This window comes from Chelonia mydas, chromosome 7 (genome assembly GCF_015237465.2).
Source record: "Chelonia mydas isolate rCheMyd1 chromosome 7, rCheMyd1.pri.v2, whole genome shotgun sequence".
Classification (NCBI taxonomy): domain Eukaryota; kingdom Metazoa; phylum Chordata; order Testudines; family Cheloniidae; genus Chelonia; species Chelonia mydas.
Window position 1 is genome coordinate 104296101 of NC_057853.1, and position 21809 is coordinate 104317909.

The window sequence follows — 21809 nt, forward strand, 5'->3', positions numbered from 1 at the left end:
TTAGGCACTTTTGGAAGTTCGGTGCTTTTGTAAATCCAAGTAGGCACCAATCTGCATCCTAAAGTACCCAATAACCTTTACAAATCTGAAATTAAGTTATTTTTGAAAATGAGATTTAGGCATTTTTGAAATTATTATCCTGAGGTGAAATAATTCTAAGTAAGAACTGTTCACAGTTCCTGCTCATTAGGTCACAGCAGCTACTGATTATACAAATCATTATAATCATCAACCTGAGGTCTATCTCACTAGAAAAACATATTAGCAGACACCCAGCAGAGAGTGACCCACATCCTTTGAAGCACTCATGACCACAGCAGAACAAATAATGGGGGAAAGTATGTCTAATAATTCACTATTAAAATAACAAGAAATTTGTACAATGACAAATGTTCTCCAATCAGCTCAGTTCATGACAAAGGTTTCTACGTGTCCCCTTCAATCAATAACGCAAACAAAATGAACAATGCTGTGGAATAATTAATCCAAAAAAGGAAAGCAAGAGGCAAGCATTGCAGGAGCCAGGAACGTAGGAGAACTAGAAAAGTTACAGAACACAGATAATCTTATCAAAATGAAAGATAAGCCAAAGATAAGCATGAATGGAGAAAAGACAGACTGAGATAAAGAGAGTCCTTCTCAAGGAGACTGTGAGGCATGAGTAATTTAAAATGCAGGAGAAAGAAGTGAACCCAAACTGAAACAAATCTCAAAAGAAAAAGTATGAAATAATTACCAACATTTTCTGGAAAAGGAAATAGAAAAATTAAGAGCATGATTGTGCCAGCACAAGTGTTTGGTGCAGTTCAGTTGTTCCAATTCACTAATAAGGCTTCATCCTTAGATCTTCTCTGGGAGGGAATTGGCAGCAGATAGAGAAGCATCACTAGTAAGTATATGTGTATTTTAAATGTATCTAAGGTACAATATCCAAGTGCTGAGAGCCAACATCTGTCCCAGCACTCTGGTCACTTAAGCTCTGATTAATTCCCCCCAGAGAAGACTCGATGGAGGAATACAGTACTTCATTCCCTAATGGGGCTGGGGATGCTAAGGAGCTAATTGTCCTATCAGCTGGGAGGAGGAGTTAAATAGTACCGGGGGTAAGTGCTAGCAGAGCCGAGGGAAAAGGGAATTCAGGAGGGTGAGATCTCCCTGGAGAAATGGCTGACATCTGAAAAATGCTGTAGACAGAGCTGCTGCACAGGATTGATACATCAGGTAATGTTAACAAATCACATTGAGGTGTAAACAGGCTAGAGGCATACAAGATTGCAAGGATCGCGGGACAGGAGTAGAGCTTCCCCAGTTACAGGTATGTAGATGAATCCTATTACTGCAATACCTGAGCACTTCACAGTCTTCCAAGTATTAATACTCAACCCTGTGAAGTACTATTATCTTCTTTCTTCAGTCCTGGGTTTCTCAAACCTTATCATCATGAAGACTATCTACAGGGCCACTTCCTTTCCCATTTGCTATGATGCAGACCAGATCACTGCCCCATCTATTAATACATAACTTCCCTGTGGCAACTAAAGCAATTGCTCATATGAAAAAGTAATATTAGGACAGTAATGTATTTTCAGAATAGCCAGCACCATATGGCTAGCCAGATCTACATGACTGCCAACTAAACCTATATAGAGCAGTGTGAGACTCATTGACCATTCCTCAGTCTTATTCCATTCTATTCCTATTTATTTTACCTAGTCCACAAAGTTTAAAAGATCTTTTCTCCCACCAATAACACACGGTCCATTTCACACACACAGTTTTCTCAGAACAAATCCCTCCCCCCCCCCCCCAATCACTATGAAGTATAGTTCCTGATAAAGGAAGTTCAAACCAGTTAATTTAGGGGTAGGGGAGGGAATTTGAAAAACTGACATCAGCAGGAACCTTGGGTTTCATAGACAAAAGTCATCTGAAATGTTTGAAAATGTAACAATTGACCAGGAACAGATTCCATTCAGGTCCTTTTTACAATAATTTCTTTGCCCATATCAGAAAATCATTTAGAAAAATATACTAGCTGAAGGGCATAGTGGTTACATTCTGACATGTACTGCACTTTCTCTAATAAAAAATATACATATGACTCATTAGAGTCAATGAAAGTAAGGGAAAGAGCGTGTGCTTGGACCTACAGGAAAAAATTGCAAAAATGCAGGGGACATTTAAAGTGCATCTAGAATCCATCTGCATGGTATGTGTTCTCAGGCCAGCTACTCTACACAGAAATAACTTTAATAAAATACGGGATCAGAAAATCTCGTCAGCACTGGGCTTGCCATGAAGCTGGAAAGCTGCTGGATCTCCCTAACTGATGATTCTCTTGGTGTGGATCTAGTCCCCAACTGCGTAGAGCTGGTACAGCCAGCTCCTATGCTAGTGTCCCTGTGACCCTTGCATTTGGTGACATAGAGGGGGTGGGGGTGGGCATGGCCAGTGCACCAATATGGTCCCGTAATCCTTGGCTGGTGGATGGCTCTTTGGGGGCCATAATCAGCTGGCATCATTAGGGAGAGCCCCAGGACCCAGGGAGCTGCAACTGGCTCCTTTGTAGTCTCCTCTGTTCCCCACTGCAATCTTGACATTTTCCAGGTTTAAAAAAAACCACACTAAGATGATAGAAAAATTTCTGAGTCAAATATAAGTGACCGATCCCATTTAAATATCTGGCTTCTTAAAACCAGTTTCTCTATAATATTGTGTTCTGTTTAAAGGCAGAAACAAATCTCATTTTCTTATAAAAAGCCTAAATAAATACACTTATTGATTTGGAAATGGAAAAAAACAACACAAATTGGTTCTTGCCAAAGTTTCTTTATCACAAACCACATTATTCATATTGCAAAGCAGTAATCTGGAGATGCAGAGACATTATATTTGCAAGTACACAAATAGAAATATTGCTTTGTAAACACTTTTCTGATTTTAAATTGCTGTGTTTATATATGAGATTTTTTTAGACTGGAAATCATCCCATCCTACAAATTTGCATAATCTATTACATTTGATTCCTCACCATAATTTCCACGTCAGACTATTTGAGATGTTAGAAACACTGGTCTTGAAAGGAAGTGAGAGGAGGATTATGAGGGAGAAAACTTGCATTAGAATCTAAATATCTTGATCAGAAGTGACTGAAATGTGCTAGGCAGGTGTCAAAGGTAAACATAAAAATAATGTCAAACTGCCCTTTATTATATATAAAGTTATCAAAACAAAGTACTCTCTGTCTATCTTAAGTACCTGTATGGCCCCGTTCCCTGTAGTATCTGCCCATCTCACAATCTTATATGTATTTCTCCACACAACAATCCTGTGAGGCAGGAAAGTGCTCTTATCTCCATTTTACAGATGGGTAACTGAAGCCCAGAGAGACTGTGTCTCACACCCATGATCACACACGATGTTTGTGGTGAAACACGAATTGAACCCAGTTTTTGGTCTATCTAGACTAGAGATAGTCCTGAGCTGCAAAGTCTGGTTCTAGATAGTGGGGAAGGGAGCTGGTGGGCCGGATATGGGGCTGGGATTCAAGTCCATGGAACTCGCAGCAAGTTAGAGAGTTGGGATCTGGATTCAAACTTCTCCTAGATTCTCATGTTATTTGGAGGTGGGGTTTTAACCTCAGGCCCATCTCTAGCCTGAATTTACCAGAACTCAGAGTGTAGCCTCATTACAGTAACATTTTCATACTTTTTCTTTAAGGCATGATTTGTCGTATAAAAGTTATTGAGTGCAAATGCTAGAAACTGAATCATTACATAAATGCCCTGATGCTGGTGTCTTTAGCGTCTCACATTATCTGGTACGGAATCGGTCTCCTCAGTTTACTTTTCAAAAGAAACCCAACAAGAGTGAAAATAACAGCTGCAAGCACCACACCCGTAACAATAAATGGAGCCTGGGAATGACCAGCAGTAGTAGTAAGTGAACCACGGGAATCCACGTCTTCCTGATGTTCAGAATAGTCCAGCTCTGTGAATTGAGAGAGAGAGTTTTGGTTTCAGTTCGTTCTCTGCTCTAGTTATTGCCAAAGACACCAGGACAAACAGAACTTGAATTGTAAAGTTACATTCTAGATCAGGTCAAGAAATAAATCAATTTCACTCTATTTTATAGAAGACATTCTAGACACAACAATCCATCTTTATATTAGTAAAGACTATTTCATGAACTGACCCCCCAACAGGGATGTTTTACGTTCAATATTAAGAAAACATCATAACTAGCTAGGGAATGGAATCACTTTTCAAGGAAGGTTGAGGTTTCACGTTACTGGAGATAGTCAAGGTGAGCCATGACAACCACAATGCTTGAAGAGTTTGAGGATAATTAAATCAATGAAGCTATAATAAGGAGATGGACTGCATCTTTCTTCCTGAAGAATTGATTCAATTAGAATTTCTGAGCTGGGCAGATTAAAATGATGGGTTTGAAATGTGTTAAGTAAGGAACAAATCTGTAGATGCTCTTAGTCAATAAACAAGTCCCTGATATTTATAAGGGATTTTTTGCTAAACCAGTAAAAGCATGCTGCGCTGTTAGAAATCAGAAGTAAGATTTTGTAAAATGAAATGAAAAGTGATTTACGGAACCTTATTGTGACACTGAGCCAGAGAGAGTTAAGCAGCAAGCAGGCCAAGTGACCCAAAATCAACCTTTAAGGTCATATTAGAAAAGTACTGAAATGGTAAACAGAACCATTCCTTGTAGATAGTTAACAAAGCCGTGTTAAATAGGCCAAACTTCTTAAAATGTAAACCTGTATTGTTAGAGAATTAGAAGCAGATACTAATTGTATTTGTTTGTGTTTACCTATATCTTATTAGAAGTTTAACAATGTAATCTAATTAGCTTGTAAATGTTAAACTTCGGATCCTATCTGTAATGTTTCATTATATAGTCAATTGATTCAGAGATCAAAAGGGGATATTAACATTTAAATTAAACTTGTGGTATAATAATATTGTCTTTATTTCTCTTTGATGTTTGTAGTAAACTACCTATGAACTGTTTGAATGGGCAATTGCCTTATGCTAATCAGTGCAACTAGTTTATCTGGATATACATAAGAAATAAAAGTTTAGCTTCAAAGCAACAATATACACTGCCCATTCTTCATCTGGGATGGCCCTTGCTGTGATGTCTGCTGTCAAGATGCTGTCAACTTGCTAGAGAACATAAAAGAAGCTTTGGACCTGATCTTGTTTTATCTCAGATATGCTTAAACTTTGTCAGGGGAAGTTCAACTCACCAGACTGAGGTCTCCAGGTGTACCCTGGACTATCCCTGCAAATTCTCAGAAGAATTTGAACAAACTCTACACATGGACTGCCTATTGGACTAAAACCTATTGAACTGATTCTAGAAGTATTTTCACAAACCAGCAGCCTCACCATCTCTATTATGAAATTGACCTAAGAACTTTACTCATATCTGTATGTATAAACATCTTTAACCACAGTAACTTTCTTTTCTTTTAATTAATCTTAGTTTAGTTAATAAGAATTGGCTGTAAGCATTTATTTGGGTCAGATCTGAAATATTCCTTGACATGGTAGGTAACAGTGTCCGATCTCTTGGGATTGGTAGAACTTTGCAGTCGAACTTTATGGTGAATAAGGTTTAAAGTAACTCTCACTGTATAGACTTGGTTCTCAGGGTGGGAGCCAAATGCTGGATTGGTTAAAAGAAACTGTATTTTAGCTTCTTGGTACATAGTACAGAAGCTGTTTTGTTACTGGCTTGGTGAATCTAATTATGGGAATAAACCACCAGTTTGGGGGATTGTCTGCCCTATTCTTTGCAGTTTGCCCAGACTGGTCATTGGAGGGGGCCACACTGAGAATGCTCATAGTCACACTTAACCTTCTCTTTTGTTTAGTGTATTTAAATTTACCAGAATTCCTGTTCTTAGTGCCATCTTTCCGAAGCTGAATAGGCCCAACAACAACATCCACCTCTTCTTGGTAAGAGCTGGTATCTCTCTTGGACCTGGTTATGCAGCCCTGGTAGCATCGGGAAGAATAATCATATACCCTGCACACCACCATTTTAAACTGCAGGTAAACTGATGAATATTGGTTAATAAACTTGAAGGCATTAAATTTGAACCGTATTGTGGAGCTGTAGGATGAATAGTATGTCCTGTAGGTAGGGTCTCTAACACATCTAAAATAAATAAATAAAATACAATTAGTCTTCATGCATCCACACAAAAATAAATCACTGGCATCCAGCATGCCCTATGTGCACAGATAAAAATTAAAAAATTTAAATTTCATTGACAACAGAAAGGGAGAGAAAAATATACAATTATAGTAAGAATAGAAAATGAAAGAGGTTAAAATAGTAGTAGTGACTTGTCTGAAAGCAAAATATAAATACTGATGTCTCTAAATCAACAAGGTATTTACGTACATGCCTAACTCTAAGAGTGTGAGTAGTTTTACTGAACTTGCATACTTAAAGTTAGACTTGTGCATAAGTCTTTGTAGGATCGGGGCCCAGGACGGACAAGTTGCAAAGAGGTCCCCTGGAGGTGAAATGAGCCCAAGGCTGCTTATTTAGATCTCCAGGCTGCAATGTATATGACCCCTATAGAACAGCTGAAGCAAAGGGGGTTTATTTTTATTAAGGGGAAAATGAAACCAAGATTTAAGCTCTTAAGTGAGGCTGGCCAGAAAACAACCATTCTATTTCAGACACCGTTTTGAAATTTGTTTTTGTTCCAATGCAGATGAAAAATGAGATTTCAATTTTTTTCATGAAAAAACCATACATGAGAGAATCTCAATGCAGAATAGCCAGGGCTGTTACACAGGAGATGGGAGACCCAGGGTCAAGTCCCTGCTCTGCATGAGCAGGGACTTGGTCCTGGGTCTCCCACAGTCCAGGCAAACACCTTAATCACTTGGCCTAGGTCTCTCTTTGTCTCACCGGAGAAACCCTTCCCAGTGACAGTTCTATCAGAAGTGATACATTGCCATGAAACTCTTCAGCTCTGAACAGCTATATTTTGACAGGAACAATTTCAGTCCACATTTTTTCTACCAGCTCTACTCTGAAGGGTAGGCTCCATCTCTATACTAAATGGTTATACAGCACCCTAGCACAGTGGGGCCCTGATGTCTGACTGGGTTCTCTAGGTGCTACTGGATATGAATAATAAGGATGATAAATTCCTTCTTCCATTCTCTGCCATCTTATCCAACTCACTCCCACTCTTCTGATTTCTGCTTTGGATGCAAGAAGCAAGAAAGTCGCCATTTCCAATGACTCTAATCTCTACTAAATCAGCTGCAGAGGAACTTCACAGAACAAGATTCTAGTATGTTTCACTTTCCTGTCAGCCTTGACTCACCTGAGTAAGTGCCAAAGTTCCATGCCAGTGCATTCAATTTAACCACCACGAAAAAAAACTTAGCTGACCTGTTAACACACAGCTCTTATCTCAGAAGAAGCTGCAGAGTTGTCATATCATCAATGTATTTTATACACATTTTAATAAACTCATTTGCATAAGAAAGATCACAAGGTATTAAACTTGTATAAACTGAGATTATTATAAGACTGCATATGTTACTATGTTGTTTTATATTCATGCCAACACTTCTGTCACCTATAGATGGTTAAGATATGTTTGAATGTAGATATGGAAAATTTATTTCCTTTTGGGTTTTAATTTAAATAAATATGAGGTTTAAAAGATTTGGCTGTTTCTTCATTGTATGATGTTATCAGCTCATTTCTTAAAAGGGCTGTTTTGAATATCTAATTTTCATCTCCTGCAATAGATAGGGGGTTTTAAACTATCATGCAGGTGGCTTCTTTAAAACTTAACTTCTCTATGTTCTGCAGCTCTAATGCTACTCTGGCTGAATTATTTTGAAATTTCACTCTTATTCCCCATTATTTATATATAATTAGGATTGCACCAATAAATAGTCATATTCATTGACAATGGGACCTGCTCATGAAAGAGTTGTGCTTTCATATGCAGAAAGGTGTTGAGTCTAATAATGGAGAAGTCTACTGAAATTCTGGCAGGAAGGGTTTAGAACCATAGGGATTGCTATTCTGGATGAGATCAGTGATTTTTATTTTCATACCAGATCTAAATCTAATTTGTTTTCTATAATTCTTTAGTCTGACTTTTCCACAAGAAATGGTTTAAGCCAAGACAGATGAACAATTCTGGGTCATCCAAGTGACATTAAAATTCTTAAGTGTTACTTGCAAAACACCGAACACTCATGAAAAGAAACTGAAAAGATGTTAAAAAGCAGGGAAAATACAGAAAAGCAGGAAAAATCAAACCTTAAATTTCAGTCATTTGAACCAAACATTGAATTACAGTAATTTGAAATAACATTTACAGTATGCTACCAAAAAAACTAGGACTGCAAAAGAATGAATTTTTTTCTTTTAAAAAATGGAGCAGAATATTTTAAAAATACAGTTGAATTCTATAGACAAACTAATTGGGGCTGAACTCAATCTTGATGTGGGCAGGTGAAAATCCACTGACATCAGCGGAGGTTGGGGTTACAGCTGCTTACATAAGAACTGAATTTACCTCTTTAGTTACGACGTTACATTCTTGAATGGAATCACAGATGCAGAGTTGCATCATCTAAATGTCATTTCTATTGTTTCTATTGATTTCTCATTTTTTTCCAGGATTTCCCAAAAAAGTTTTTTTAAATACTTTGTTGGCAAGGAAAACTGAAATTACTTCACACTGTCCCCATTCAAATTATTGCATAAACAAAAGAGATACAGTACTCCATGCACAGTTTCATTCTAAACTATTGCTGGGAAAGTCCTTACCCACTCTTCATAATGTCATAGGTTACTGTTGTAAAATCATTGGGATCAGGTGATGCAACACACGTGTCCAAAAACAACACCAGATTTGGGTCAGAGCTGTGAATTGAAGCTTGAAGGAATAAATTCTGGTTCAAGTCAACGTAGTATGGAGAATCATACACTGGCCATGAGAAGGATGGTGATTCATAAAATGAAATGTTCACGTCGTATCTGCCATACTGAGTTTCATTGACCTCAGTAACATCCTCAGCAACATACATTATTTCTATCCATCTATTTTGGAGCATTTTGCAGTTGATATGCAAATGAAGATCTTTTTGCCTTTTGATTATGTAACCAGAAGAGATTGCTTTGATCAAGTTGGAATAGATGATAGTGTTGTTGTTTCCCTGTTTGACACATTAAATACAAAATTATCTAATGTAGTCCACTTTTGCCTGACATCACAATTACCATTATTCTTACTAAACTTTTGATGTGTCCATAGAATAACAGGCATTTAAAGTGTTGTTTCAGTATTTTGAAAAGAAGTGTGACTTTGGTTATTTCTATTCACAACACATTTTAAAAAACTTTGTTGGCTGTATGATGCGGTGATTACATTGAGATGTGAAAAATAGTTTCTTTGAACCCAAACACAGCCCAGTTAGTTTACATTCATGCAAAGCTTTGAACATGTAATGCACAAAGGTCTTGATTCAGCAAGGTACTTAGAGTTGTGTTTAATCTAAAGTACTATAGAAGTGAATGCTTTAAATTGGTACCTTGCTGAACTGTGGCTTATGTAAGTGCCAAGTATTATTAGTCTTCATGAACGTCAGCTCATGCTAGAAAAAAGTCTATGAACATGGGTTGAGGTTGTTCACTTATCTTCCCTGTCCCCCCAGTACTCCCCATAAAGTCAATCTACAATAAGTGATGTGTTTCCTGCAGGCAGGGGAAGGACAGGTGGGAGCGTTCGATGAATCTGAACCTGCAGTGATTGGTTCACTTGTAACTCCTGTGAACCAAAGCAGGTTTCTGTTCATGACCCTTTTCAAAATAAATTCTGCAGTTTGCACAGACCTACTTACTCAGGTTGCTAAATATTCAACTTCATACCTCTCGTCTTGTGCCACAGCCATTGTATGGTATGTTGAATATAACGTAGTTTGGTGTAACAATTGGTTTACAATAAGGGTCATTCAAGCTGACATCCCCTGCATCGTAGCCTTGTGAGTGGAGATAGGCTCTGCTAACAACTGCATGCATGTATTCTGGCAAGCACAGAAGAGCTAGTGGGTGGATAAAACATACATTATTAGTGCATTCAGGCATACAATCATTAAATGTTGCAACCTATACAGATGCTGTTATCTACTCTGTGTGTAGATTGGGAGGGGGAAGGGGTTCATAAGCCAAACCACACGATTTTACTATATTACGTCATAAATATTGAATGATGCACCAGCGGCCTGTGGGTTTCGGCTGTGGATTACTATTACTATGAAAATCTGCAAATTATAACTTTGCTTCCTGTGTCTCAGAGAGTCTCATCAATGAATCTCAGTTACCATAGTAGAAAAAATTCTGGAGTGAAGTAAAAGTCCTATTGAAGTTGCTTGGAATTTTGCTTGAGTAAAATTAAGAACAGTATTACCAGGGCCATTATTAAGCAAATAAAATGAAGCATTTCAGTACTTCTGGGAGAGAATGATCTAAAATGCAATGGGAGGTGAAGACAAAGGGAACAATAAAGTAAAGAGAAATTGGTGTTTGTTGACAGCAATTTATGGACCAGATTTGGTATCTTGAATTATACTGATCAGCCAATGGAACTAACCAGTTATGTTCTATTCAATACAATCAAGGGTTGCCGAATCAAGGGTTTGCATGTATGGCCTTACATGAGCCATATGGGGTTTGGAGATACATGTGCAGAGGCTGAATAACATCAAAGTGATAGTCATTCATTGGGGACTGGATCCTGTGGTCTTCACTTGGGCAAAATGCACATTGAAAAGAATAGGAGTCTTGCCTGAATGAGCGCTTAAGGATCAGGCTTTGTATGGCTGTGGAAGGTGTTCTAGTTCACTTGTGGGCACCTCTGTAGCTGAAGACGTGGACAAATTGCAGGGAATTCAAGGAAGAGCATCAAAAATGAAAAAGGAAGTGGAGGGAATGATTCTAAATATAAATCATTCTAATACTAAACGTGTACCAGCAAGGTGCTAAACAGGCATTGAGCTCAAATAAATAATAACTAATGAGCTGTGGAGAGGACATGAAATTCATTCATGCTTGCAATGAGAGTTTTGCCTACATCAGGATTAGGATCAAACCCATAAAGAACGAGCACTTAGGTAGTACAAAGGGCCACAAGTAAGAGTAATGAGATGATATAAAGAAAAAGTAAATTGAGGCTGAATATCAGAGAAAATGTCTAAAAATAATAAATTTTATAATAACAAACATTGATTTTGTTTAAATATAAAACTGAAAGTAATAGGTCAATAATCCCAAAGTATGAAAGATGACAGTGAGTGCTTGCTATACTGAAGTGGTTCAACAACATTAATAAATAGTTATTTAGCAAATAAAGTCAGTAAATAGGCTTGTCTGCTGAAAAGCGAAGTTCTGTATTAAACATGAACTTACTAGTATTCTGATCTGCTGGAATGGAGTAGTAGTCAGCACGGAACCCTTTCTTTGTGACACTTGAGTCACTGTGAAATCGAACTGTCATCAAGTTTGAGGACGATGTATATGTGATATAGGAACCAGAACAAATTTTCCCCAGTAAAGGAGAGGTATGGAGTGGCCCATCATATATCTCAATATAATCATACTGGCATCTACTACCTTCTGTCCTGGGGAATAAACATGAACATTTTGTAAACGATTTTGTGAACTCCTGTTTAACTAGTCACCACTAAATCTCACATTAAACCCTTCCGGCTGCAAAGTGTTTGTGACAGATTGTCTTCATTTTGCTTCTTATATGGTACCAACCAGGACTGAACAAATAACCACAAATAATACTATATTCATACAATTTTCATTTTAGGTTTACTGGTCATTTACAAGTGAGAAATGTCCTTGAAATGGAGAGGGTACCAATTTCAAAATTCCATGATTTTGAACTTATGAATTGACTAGGCAATTAGTGCCTTACTTACACTATATCTCTAAATGAAAGTGTTACGCGGTAATTGCTCACTGCTTCTATTTCCCACACACAGTCTGCGTTGTTTGGATAATTTTCAGGATAGAATGGGCTTTGAAATGTCCCAGATGAATACTGAAGGACACCACCACAAGTATATTTTGCTGCAGAATAAAATGTAAGAAAAGAAAATACATATGAGTCATTTATATATATTTTTGCATATATTTGTATATGATTTATCAGTTGAAGCCAAAACCTGCTAAAGTTAAAGGAAAGCCTCCTATAACTTCAATGAGGTGCTCTATGATCAGTATCTAATCCCGAGAGCTGTGGATCCCACTCACAGTCTCATTTAATGCTCAGCGTCTCTCAAGATTAAGCCCTAAATGTATATAATTGAAGACAGAAAATATGGACCAAAGAAAATGTTCAGGGAAGAAAGATTATGCTTTTTTTCTCTGATAATGTTAAGTTCTTAATTCAGGTTGGAAGTAACTTTCTGAAGAAGCACCTGGTGCACTGGGAACAAAAATTACAGTCTGAATGAAAATAGCGTCTACAGCCAACTTTGGAATGTAACAATTTTTACTTAATGCAGAGCTTTAATTGACAGAAGGCTTAAGAACATAAGAATGGCTATACTGGGTCAGACCAAAGGTCCATCTAGCCCAGTATCCTGTCTACCGACAGTGGCCAATGCCAGGTGCCCCCAGAGGGAATGAACGGAACAGGTAATCACCAAGTGATCCATTCCTTGTCGCCCATTCCCAGCTTCTGGAAAACAAAGGCTAGGGGCACCACTCCTGCCCTGCTTATACAAAAAGGGGGAAAACAACAAGGACAGTCATTATCTTCTTGAGCAACTCATAGAAAAAAATATTGGATTTTTATTTTTCCTCCTGTGAAGCACACAGAAACTGACTTTAAGTGCATGTATTTGTTGACTGGTAACTCTGTTTTATTTGATCCAGCTATTGCCCCAATCCTGCAAACATTCATGTACATGCTTATTTCTACTGACATAAAGAGTTTCATTGAAGCCATTGGGACCAGTCACATTAGCCAAGTTAAGCACATACATATGTGTTTGCATTATTGGGGCCTAAGTGTTTCCTTTAAAGTAAAAATACCTAAATATAGTATTGTACTGTACTACTCTGTCCCTATTTAGAAATGCTAGCTGCCAAAAGAAAGAAAAAGTTGATATTCAAAAAATGTATTGCCTTCAGCCTGAAGACAGCTTGCAAAAAGTACTAAGATTTATCACCATGCCGTACTTACTTTCCTGTCCAAGGAATCTGGTGCCATTAATATGTGGATAACTTGTGTATTATAATAAGTGAGTAGAGAAGAGTACAACACACAAATAAAGAAGTAAAATAATTATGAAATTACCTGTTGAAGGCAGCCATGTTGGAGTAGTAGTAGTAGGAACTATTAATACAAAAGAAGAACAATATTTAAATGGGCAACATCTTTAATAGAGACATATATAGTTTTTGAATAATGTGCCATATCCAAGAAAATGCCAATAAAATCAGAAAACTAAATTGATAGTATAATTGAATGCAGACAGAAGAGAGATAAAGAATGGATGAAAATTAGAAAGGGATAAGTAGGACAGTAGATGGAGAGATGGGAAAAGAGATGGCAGACGGGCAGGCTGGCAAATCATGATACTAAAGAATACAAAGCATGCACATCCATTGTGCAAATAACACATCACTATATTTCTATCCAATTGTCTAATTCACAAAGCTGATAAAAAGCTAGTTGTCTGCGTATAATTACCGCAATGAAGAAGAGGAAGGAAACAACAGTTGGATATTAGGGAAAACTTTTTCACTAGAAGGGTGGTGAAGCACTGGAATGCGTTACCTAGGGAGGTGGTGGAATTTCCTCCCTTTGAAGTTTTTAAGGTCAGGCTTGACAAAGCCCTGACTCGGATGATTTAGTTGGGGATTGGTCCTGCTTTGAGCAGGGGTTTGGACTAGATGACCTCCTGAGGTCCCTTCCAACCCTGATATTCTATGATTCTATGATTCTAATAGTGTTAAGAAATACAATGAAATACAAGAAATACAGTTTAGGACCCAATCATGTAAACATGCATGCATGTGAATCCCTACCATTGGAGGCTTTGAAGAATGGATTAGATGGATATCTCTCAGGAATGGTCTAGGTATACTTAATCTTGCCTTAGTGCAGAGGGTATAGACTAGAGGGCCTCTCAAAGTCCCTTCCAACCCTACATTTCCAAAAATAATTTTCCTATCCTCAATAGTCCCATTTAAAGCAATACGAGTACTCAAATGAATATTCATGTGGATTAATTATTATTGGGGTTTTTGTACTGCTGTAGCACCTAGGACCCCCAGTCATAGACCAGGACTCCTTTCTGCTAGGCCCTGTTTCACATTTTAAATGACATCTCTCAGTACAATGAGAAGATGTTGGCTAAAATGTTTTATTTTCTTTTGTGGGTCCGTTGGCTCCTGAAAGAAATTCATCCTAGGAATGTATTTTATTTTTGTTAAGAAGAGGGATATTTATAATTAGAGCTGGGCAAAAGATTTCTGGCAAATAGTTTTTTATAATTTTTTTTTTTTGCTAGAATAATGATCAGCCTTCAAAAATCTGATACAAGAGTAGTGCAGGTTTGTAGAAACTGTGAGGGTACTTTAAAATCTTGTAATCTATTTTTAATCAGTAGGGGGTGGTCAAACTCCTCAACCTATATAAAGCCCATCAATTCAGTCATTTCTCTCTTTCAGTTGTTCCTGACACTTTCGCTTTTATTGCTCACAGCCAGTTCCCTCTGGCCAGCAGGGTAGAATGCCTCGTGCAAGAGGCTCCATCATCTCTCTTTACACCAACTGTTTGGTACAACTTAGTTCTGCCAGTGACTCCTGAACCTGGAGCTATAGGTGCTGACCTAGAGGTGCTCGGGGTGCGGCCGCAGCCCCTGGCTTGAAGTGGTTTCCATCATAGACAGGGTTTATAGTTTGTTTCAATGGCTCTCAGCACCCCCACTATACACATTGTTCCAGCACCACTCCCTGGTACCCCTGTTTGGGAGCAGTAATGCTGCTGTTTATTGGATTGGCAAACACTGGGAAAGAGAAAGGTATCTAAACAAAAAATGTTAAAAAAGAGACAATTAACAATTAACATGTGTTGTTGCATCTGAAAGATAAAAGAGAAAGACACAGGTTAGTTTTCAGAGTAGCAGCCGTGTTAGTCTGTATTCACAAAAAGAAAAGGAGGACTTGTGGCACCTTAGAGACTAACAAATTTATTTGAGTGTAAGCTTTCGTGAGCTACAGCTCACTTCATTAGTGATTTTGATTTTTTTTTTTTACATGGCAATGTTTTACCAAAAATATATAGAAAACAGTGCTTAAATGTAAGCGAGGAAGTAATTCCACTGACTTGTAACCAACATGTGATTAAAGTTAAGCATGTGCAGAGGTGCTTGGCTGGATTGGTGCCATCAATATATTCAATCTTGTGAGGAAATCCTTAATATTCAGAAATGTTCTAAGGATATTAACTATCAGTTCCATCCTCCAATTAATTTCAAGGCAGGCCATCTAAACGATGCTGAGGTTATTCCCAAGGAGTAGAGTGGGCTGATCATTTTTAGACTATGCAAACCATAAAAATACATGTGAGCTTATTCATATATCTATTATTTATCTGATGCCCACTGAAGTAAGGGACTTTTAAAAAGGGACTTGAGCAAAGTTCATTGTGGGCAGGCTCTCCCTGTACTGCAACTAAGTTCTGTTTAAAGAAAGATTGCCATGACAGAACATTGTATGGTGCTTTTCTGATGTGTACGTAAAGGGGATTACACCGCAAAGCTCATTTTCACTTGCAATTTATGCTATATTCCAATGAATTAAGGACAAGCCACCATGGTCAAATTCACATAAATAAGGTAGCATTTTGACCAGTAAGTGATTCATAGAAAGATTTCACTGCAATTGATGCACCTTTTTATTGCAAACATTTGAAGGTACAGGTCAAGTTAAGTCTGTCATGAAAGTAATAATAATGACATTACCACCAAGTGCTTATGTAGCACTTTTCATCATTAGATCTCAAAGCACTTTACAAAAAATGTAAGTATTCTTATCCCCATTTTACAGATGGAAGAGAGAGGTAAAGTACTTTTTTTAAAAAAAATGTCTGGTGAGCAAGTGAAAAGGCTGGATTGAGCTCAGTTAATAAGTTCACTGGCAGGAGCTTATGTCTCCTATAGTACAGCTCTGCTCTGAAAAGTGATTCCATCCAGTTCCATAGCTAGGAAGAAAGAGACTCTACAGCTTAGTGGTTGGGGCACTCACCTGGTGAGGGAAACCCAGGTTCAAGTCTCTGCTCCAAGGCAGAGCAGGGACTTGAGCCTGGATCTCATAAGAACAGCCATATGGGGTCAGACCAATGGTCCATTTAGCCCAGTATCCTGTCTTCTAAGAGTGGCCATTGTCAGATGCTTCAGAGGAAATGAACAAAACAGGGCAATTTCGAATGATCCATCCCTGTTCTCCAGTCCCAGCTTCTGGCAGTTGAAGGTTTAGGGGCACCTGGAGCATGGGGTTGTTCCTTGACCAATGGCTAATAGCCATTAATGAACCTATCCTTCATTAATTTATCCAATTTTTTTAACCCAGTTATAGTTCTTGCCTTCACAACATTCTCTGGCAATGAGTTCCAGGTTGACCGTGCATTGTATGAAGAAGTACTTCCTTCTGTTAGTTTTAAACCTGCTGCCTATTAATTTCATTGGGTGACCCCTGGTTCTTGTATTATGTGAAGGGGTAACTAACACTTCCCTATTCACTTCCTCCATATCGTTCATGACTGCATAGACACCGATCCTATTCTCCCTTGCTCGCCCCCTTTCTAAGCTGAACTGTCCCAGTCTTTTTAATCTCTCCTCATATGGAAGCTGACCGACATAGGTGCTGGAACGAGGGGGGCTGCCGCACTCCCTGGCTTGAAATGATTTCCGTGATATACGGGGTTTACAGTTTGGTTCAATGGCTCTCAGACCCCCACTATAAAAATTGTATACTCCTGCTGATCGATACCCCTGATCATTATTGTTGCCCTTCTCCATAAGGTAGCATAGTTATCACTAAGGGCCACATTTCCGAAACATAGTTCTCCTTGTCCGTGTGTAAGCTGTCACTTCTGCCTGCACAAACAGTCCAGTGTGCCAAGAATGTAGCAAATGTGATAGGCAAGCATTTACCTGCATGTATGCAATGAGAGGTTGGGCTAGTGTAGACTGAAGGCCAACAATGTCCGAGGCACTTTCAACCACAGTGTTTTGACTGATAGTCAAAAGGATATATTACTAATACAGTCTAACTTTCCCTCTCCAGACTGGCGGAGCACAGCGGCTGCCTTTACGTTTTTATTAAAATCTATGCGCAACAGCCATCTGTATCTACTTTACTGGGAAGAATTTGTGCTGGTGGCTATCACACATTTATAACCTATTCAAACAGAATGACTGATCTGTTTTCAAGCAATGGCAATTACCAAAATACAGGATGTCATGCTTCTTGTTACTCTTTTCAATGCGGTAAGAACAATTACTGGTAAATTTGTCTCAGATACTCTCTGGTTAACATAGAGAATATATATTTTATGAAGTTGCTGGGATGAACCAAATATTTAGGGTTGCCATTCTTTCTGTTATCCATTTTTATTTCTTCTTTGCCAGTAGACAGTAGAAGGAATTTCAATTAAATGGGCAAGTTTTATAATAATGCATAAATGGTTAATGAATAATGAGGGGATTTGTATGTTCCAAATTTAAACAGAGTATGAAATTACCCATAAAAATATGGGGCCAGACCCTCAGATAATGGGGGCAGGGATAGCTCAGTGGTTGGAGCATTGGCCTGCTAAACTCAGGGTTGTGAGTTCATTCCTTGAGAGGGCCATTTAGGGATCTGAGGCAAAAATTGGGGATTGGTCCTGCTTTGAGCAGGGGGTTGGACTAGATGACCTCTTGAGGTCCCTTCCAACCCTGATATTCTATGATTCTATGATAATATGAATGCCCACTCTCCTCAATCAATGGGGAAAATAACACTGAGTGACCAGAGGGGAAGGAGGCAGCACCCAGGAGGTGGGGGTAGAGGGCTGGCTTGAGGCAGCTGGGAAAGGGGGCTATCCCCTGAGGTCTGCCACCATCCTCATTGGAGGGAAGTGAGGGAATGGGCTAGCTGGTTGGCTCTCGTGTTCCCTCCCCCCCATTATCTATTAAGCTTACTCAGTCTTTTCCAAAAGCCTCTTGCTCCAGCCTAGCCTCCCCTTAGTATGTGTTGTGTTATTTATGATGCTGTGGGTCTGATTGATCACCCATTATGGGATCAGGAAAGAATTTTTGTTTGTTGGACCAATCTGGCAAAAGGTCCAGCGGGATTTTTTTGCCTTCCTTGCAGCAGCATGGAGGCACAGTCACCTTATTGCGTTAAGACTTAAAAATGCTTACTATTAGGAAAAGCAATATTGTTTTAGCACAGCAGGTGGAACTATGCTGATTTAGCACAGAGCATCAGGTCTATGATGTATTAAGTAATTCTTATCTGACAGATCTTTATTTGTTAAACATGTATGAAACTGTGCATCTAAAAAGGACTAGACTGCCTGTTAAATATTGTTTTTGTTAATTAGTTGTTACCTTTTCTAAGTTATTGAACTCACTTAGAACCAAGTTCAAGTCAACTACATTTAGGGATGAGGAAACTTCATGTGTCTAATATTGTCTTGTATCAAATCTTGTACTCACTTAAAGCTTTTCTCTTTGTAGTTAAATAAACTTGTGTGTTTAAACTGAATTGTTTGACAACTCCAATTAAGGTAGCAAACTCTTGCACATTGACTCCTTTCTGGGGCAACGGACCTCTAATATCTGAACTGTCCAGGAGAGGACTGGGCACAGGGGTGAAAGTAACTTAAATTTCTTACTGGTACGGTCCTATCGCAACGCCCCCCTTCCCATCTCCACTCCTACACACTTAACTTCATGGATCCCTTTTCATGGCTTGGATACAGTCGCTGTATACTAGTTTTATTCTAGAATACTGGTGTGAAAAAACACCGCCCCTCCCCCGAGTGACGCAAGTTTCAGCACTGTAAAGTGCTGGTGTAGACAGTGCTACAGTGCTGGGAGCTATTCCCCTCGTGGAGGTGGTTTTATTACATGCTGGGAGAGCTCTCTCCTAGCACTGGAGTCGCGACTACACAGCCACGTTAAAGCGCTGCCGGCTGGGTAGACATACGCTTTTGTGGAAGACTTTCAGCTCCTTCATTTGTTGCTGTTCTTTCTGACTGACAATCCCCCATTTCCTCACTTTTACGATTAAACATACCCTTTCGGGTCTGTTGAACATGCATCTTCTTAGACAGCATTTTTTTTCACTTAGTTTCTACTGTAAATTGCGCGCCTGACACGAGAGACTTGACCAATAAGAAGCAAGCAGTTACCCTGATGGCACTCAAAAGCTAACATTTGGAATCACGTGAACATCTTCCCAGTGACAAGAAGTTACAACTGAAAACTGAAGGGGAGCATTTTGTTTCTAGAGAATGTAAAATATATTTAATCCAAGTGATAAATCTGATTTTTTTGTTATTACTACAGTTAAACCTAGCCTAATTTACCCAGTTGTACTGAATGCTTCAGCTACTTTCTTACCAGTACACTGTACTGGCACGTACCGGCTTACTTTCACCTCTGACTGGACAATGCAGAAAACGTGTTTTGGGGGGAAATCTGGGACTGGGAGTGCATTGGAGTCACCCTGGAAGTAGTTATCAAGGCTGCTGGAAGCCAGAGTGTGACTGCATTGTCGCTGACAGGCTACTGGGGTCAGAGCAGCTGGACCAGGGCTGTGGCTATATACAAACACTCAGGGTGTGACCTGCATACTGTCTGGCTGACGTAGGTCTGGTTGGGAGTACATCAGCAAGGCATTGTGCGGCACTCCAAGTTGCAGGGCAGGTACTGACACAACCCCTCCCTGGTCTGGATTGCACCTCAGAGTGTGATAGTATCTTAACATACTTTTTGTCATAAGCTATTTGTAGAAAATGAAGGAATTGCCAATGGCAAGAATTCCACATTTATAAAAGATCCTGCTCTCTGATTCTTAACTAAAATAGTTATAAGAGAAAAGACAGTACCTGAACAAATGACACTGGCATCTTCACTGTGGCCACAGTTATGTATGCCCCACCCTCTGTGTTGACATTGCCAGACAAAGTATTCATTTCCTCTGCACTGCACATCATCCAGGAAAATATTTCCTCTGCCTTGACCAAATCGGGCACTTCCTGGTGCGGAAATGGCCGATCCACAGCCAAGCTGCCTGCATACAACTTGAGCATCATTTATGTCCCAGAAATCATCACAGACTGTCCCCCAGGTTCCATTGGCATAAATTTCAACACGGCCCTCACATCTGTTCTGGCCATTCACCAGTCTGAGATCAAAAACACCTTTGAAAGACAGAAAAACAACTCAATGAGCATTCACAAAGTTTCTCACGTTGGCATGCTTTCATACATGTTACTGGAATCTGATTTTCCTACCACAGGGGATACCCTTAATTCCCATTACAGTTAATGAAATATACTTGTGTTCTGCAGAGGAAGAACTGGGCTCCTTCTCTCCTGATAATTGAGAAAATATGACAGATTATATCTTTCTATCACAAACTTTATCATTGACAAAGAAATGTCTTGGAGAAATTAACTCTCCACTCTATGTCTCTCAAACAACGAGAACATTCCAATGGTACTGAGATTTGTTTTCATAAATATAAATTACCTTAAATTGGCCATTTTCATCTCCATCTTTTATGCATTTATTAATAATTCCCATGTTTCGTCTTATAAAATACCCATTTCCCTGAATATTTAAAAATGTAAAAGGAAGAAAAGTAAACTCAAAACCAAAAAAGGAGAAAGAAAGAAAGAAAGAAAGAAAGAAAGAAAGAAAGAAAGAAAGAAAGAAAGAAAGAAAGAAAGAAAGAAAGAAAGAAAGAAAGAAAGAAAACAAGGAAGTCTCTTGAATTGCATCTATGCATGCTTAATATCTTCAGCAATGTGCTTTGGGTAGAAATGTCCAAAACTGAAACAGCCTTGATTGTGGTGTATCGGTTGAGGCACCCTTAATTTAGCAGGCCTTCGCTCAGGCAGCTTTAACAGATCATACCAAATATTATGACCTTCTTCATTTATCAACACAATGAAAGGTTGACTAGGAAAGGCTCTAACATGCATGCAAGAACACTTCAGTTTTAAATTAGAGATGGGCCCAAATCACAGTTTCGACTGGGATCCAAATGATCCCAGAGGCCAAATATATTTGGATACATGGTTTTGGTTCTGTTCCAGTTCTAATTTTAATACATTTTTTAAATTCTGGGCAGATTTTCTTCAGAGAGCCAGAGTTATGGGAAAACACAAAATACAAAAAACCTACATGTACGAGTAACTTTATTCACACCACTAGTTCCATTGAAGTCAATGGGATCTACTTGCATGATTCAAATTATTTATGTGCAGAAGTATTTGTAGGATTATTTTTCCTTCTTCTGGGCCCAATTCTTAAACTCTTACTCATGTAGTGTAGGAACTTACCTCCTAAGAAGGTCCTCTAAAATCATTGGCTCTTTTTTTTCAGAGTATGGCAGTAAGGTTCTTCTCCATGTGAGTAAGGGTAGCAGAACTGGTCTTGACTAGGAAAATAGGTGTGTTCTTAATTTGAGTTCATTTGAGATGAAAT

At 38.7% G+C, this 21809-nt stretch overlaps 1 protein-coding gene across 1 annotated transcript; it reads right to left on the reverse strand.

Moving 5' to 3' along the window:
* LOC122466678 (deleted in malignant brain tumors 1 protein-like) lies at nucleotides 1–21567 on the reverse strand. The gene is made up of 10 exons (XM_043551959.1): nucleotides 21507–21567; nucleotides 20204–20518; nucleotides 19682–19703; nucleotides 14215–14222; nucleotides 12006–12156; nucleotides 11485–11696; nucleotides 9949–10121; nucleotides 8848–9236; nucleotides 5884–6186; nucleotides 1–85 (listed from the first exon to the last, which is right to left on the reverse strand). Exons 1-10 carry the CDS (start codon nucleotides 21565–21567, stop codon nucleotides 1–3), a joined length of 1719 nt encoding a protein of 572 aa, XP_043407894.1.
* Between the last annotated feature and the right edge of the window lie 242 nt (nucleotides 21568–21809).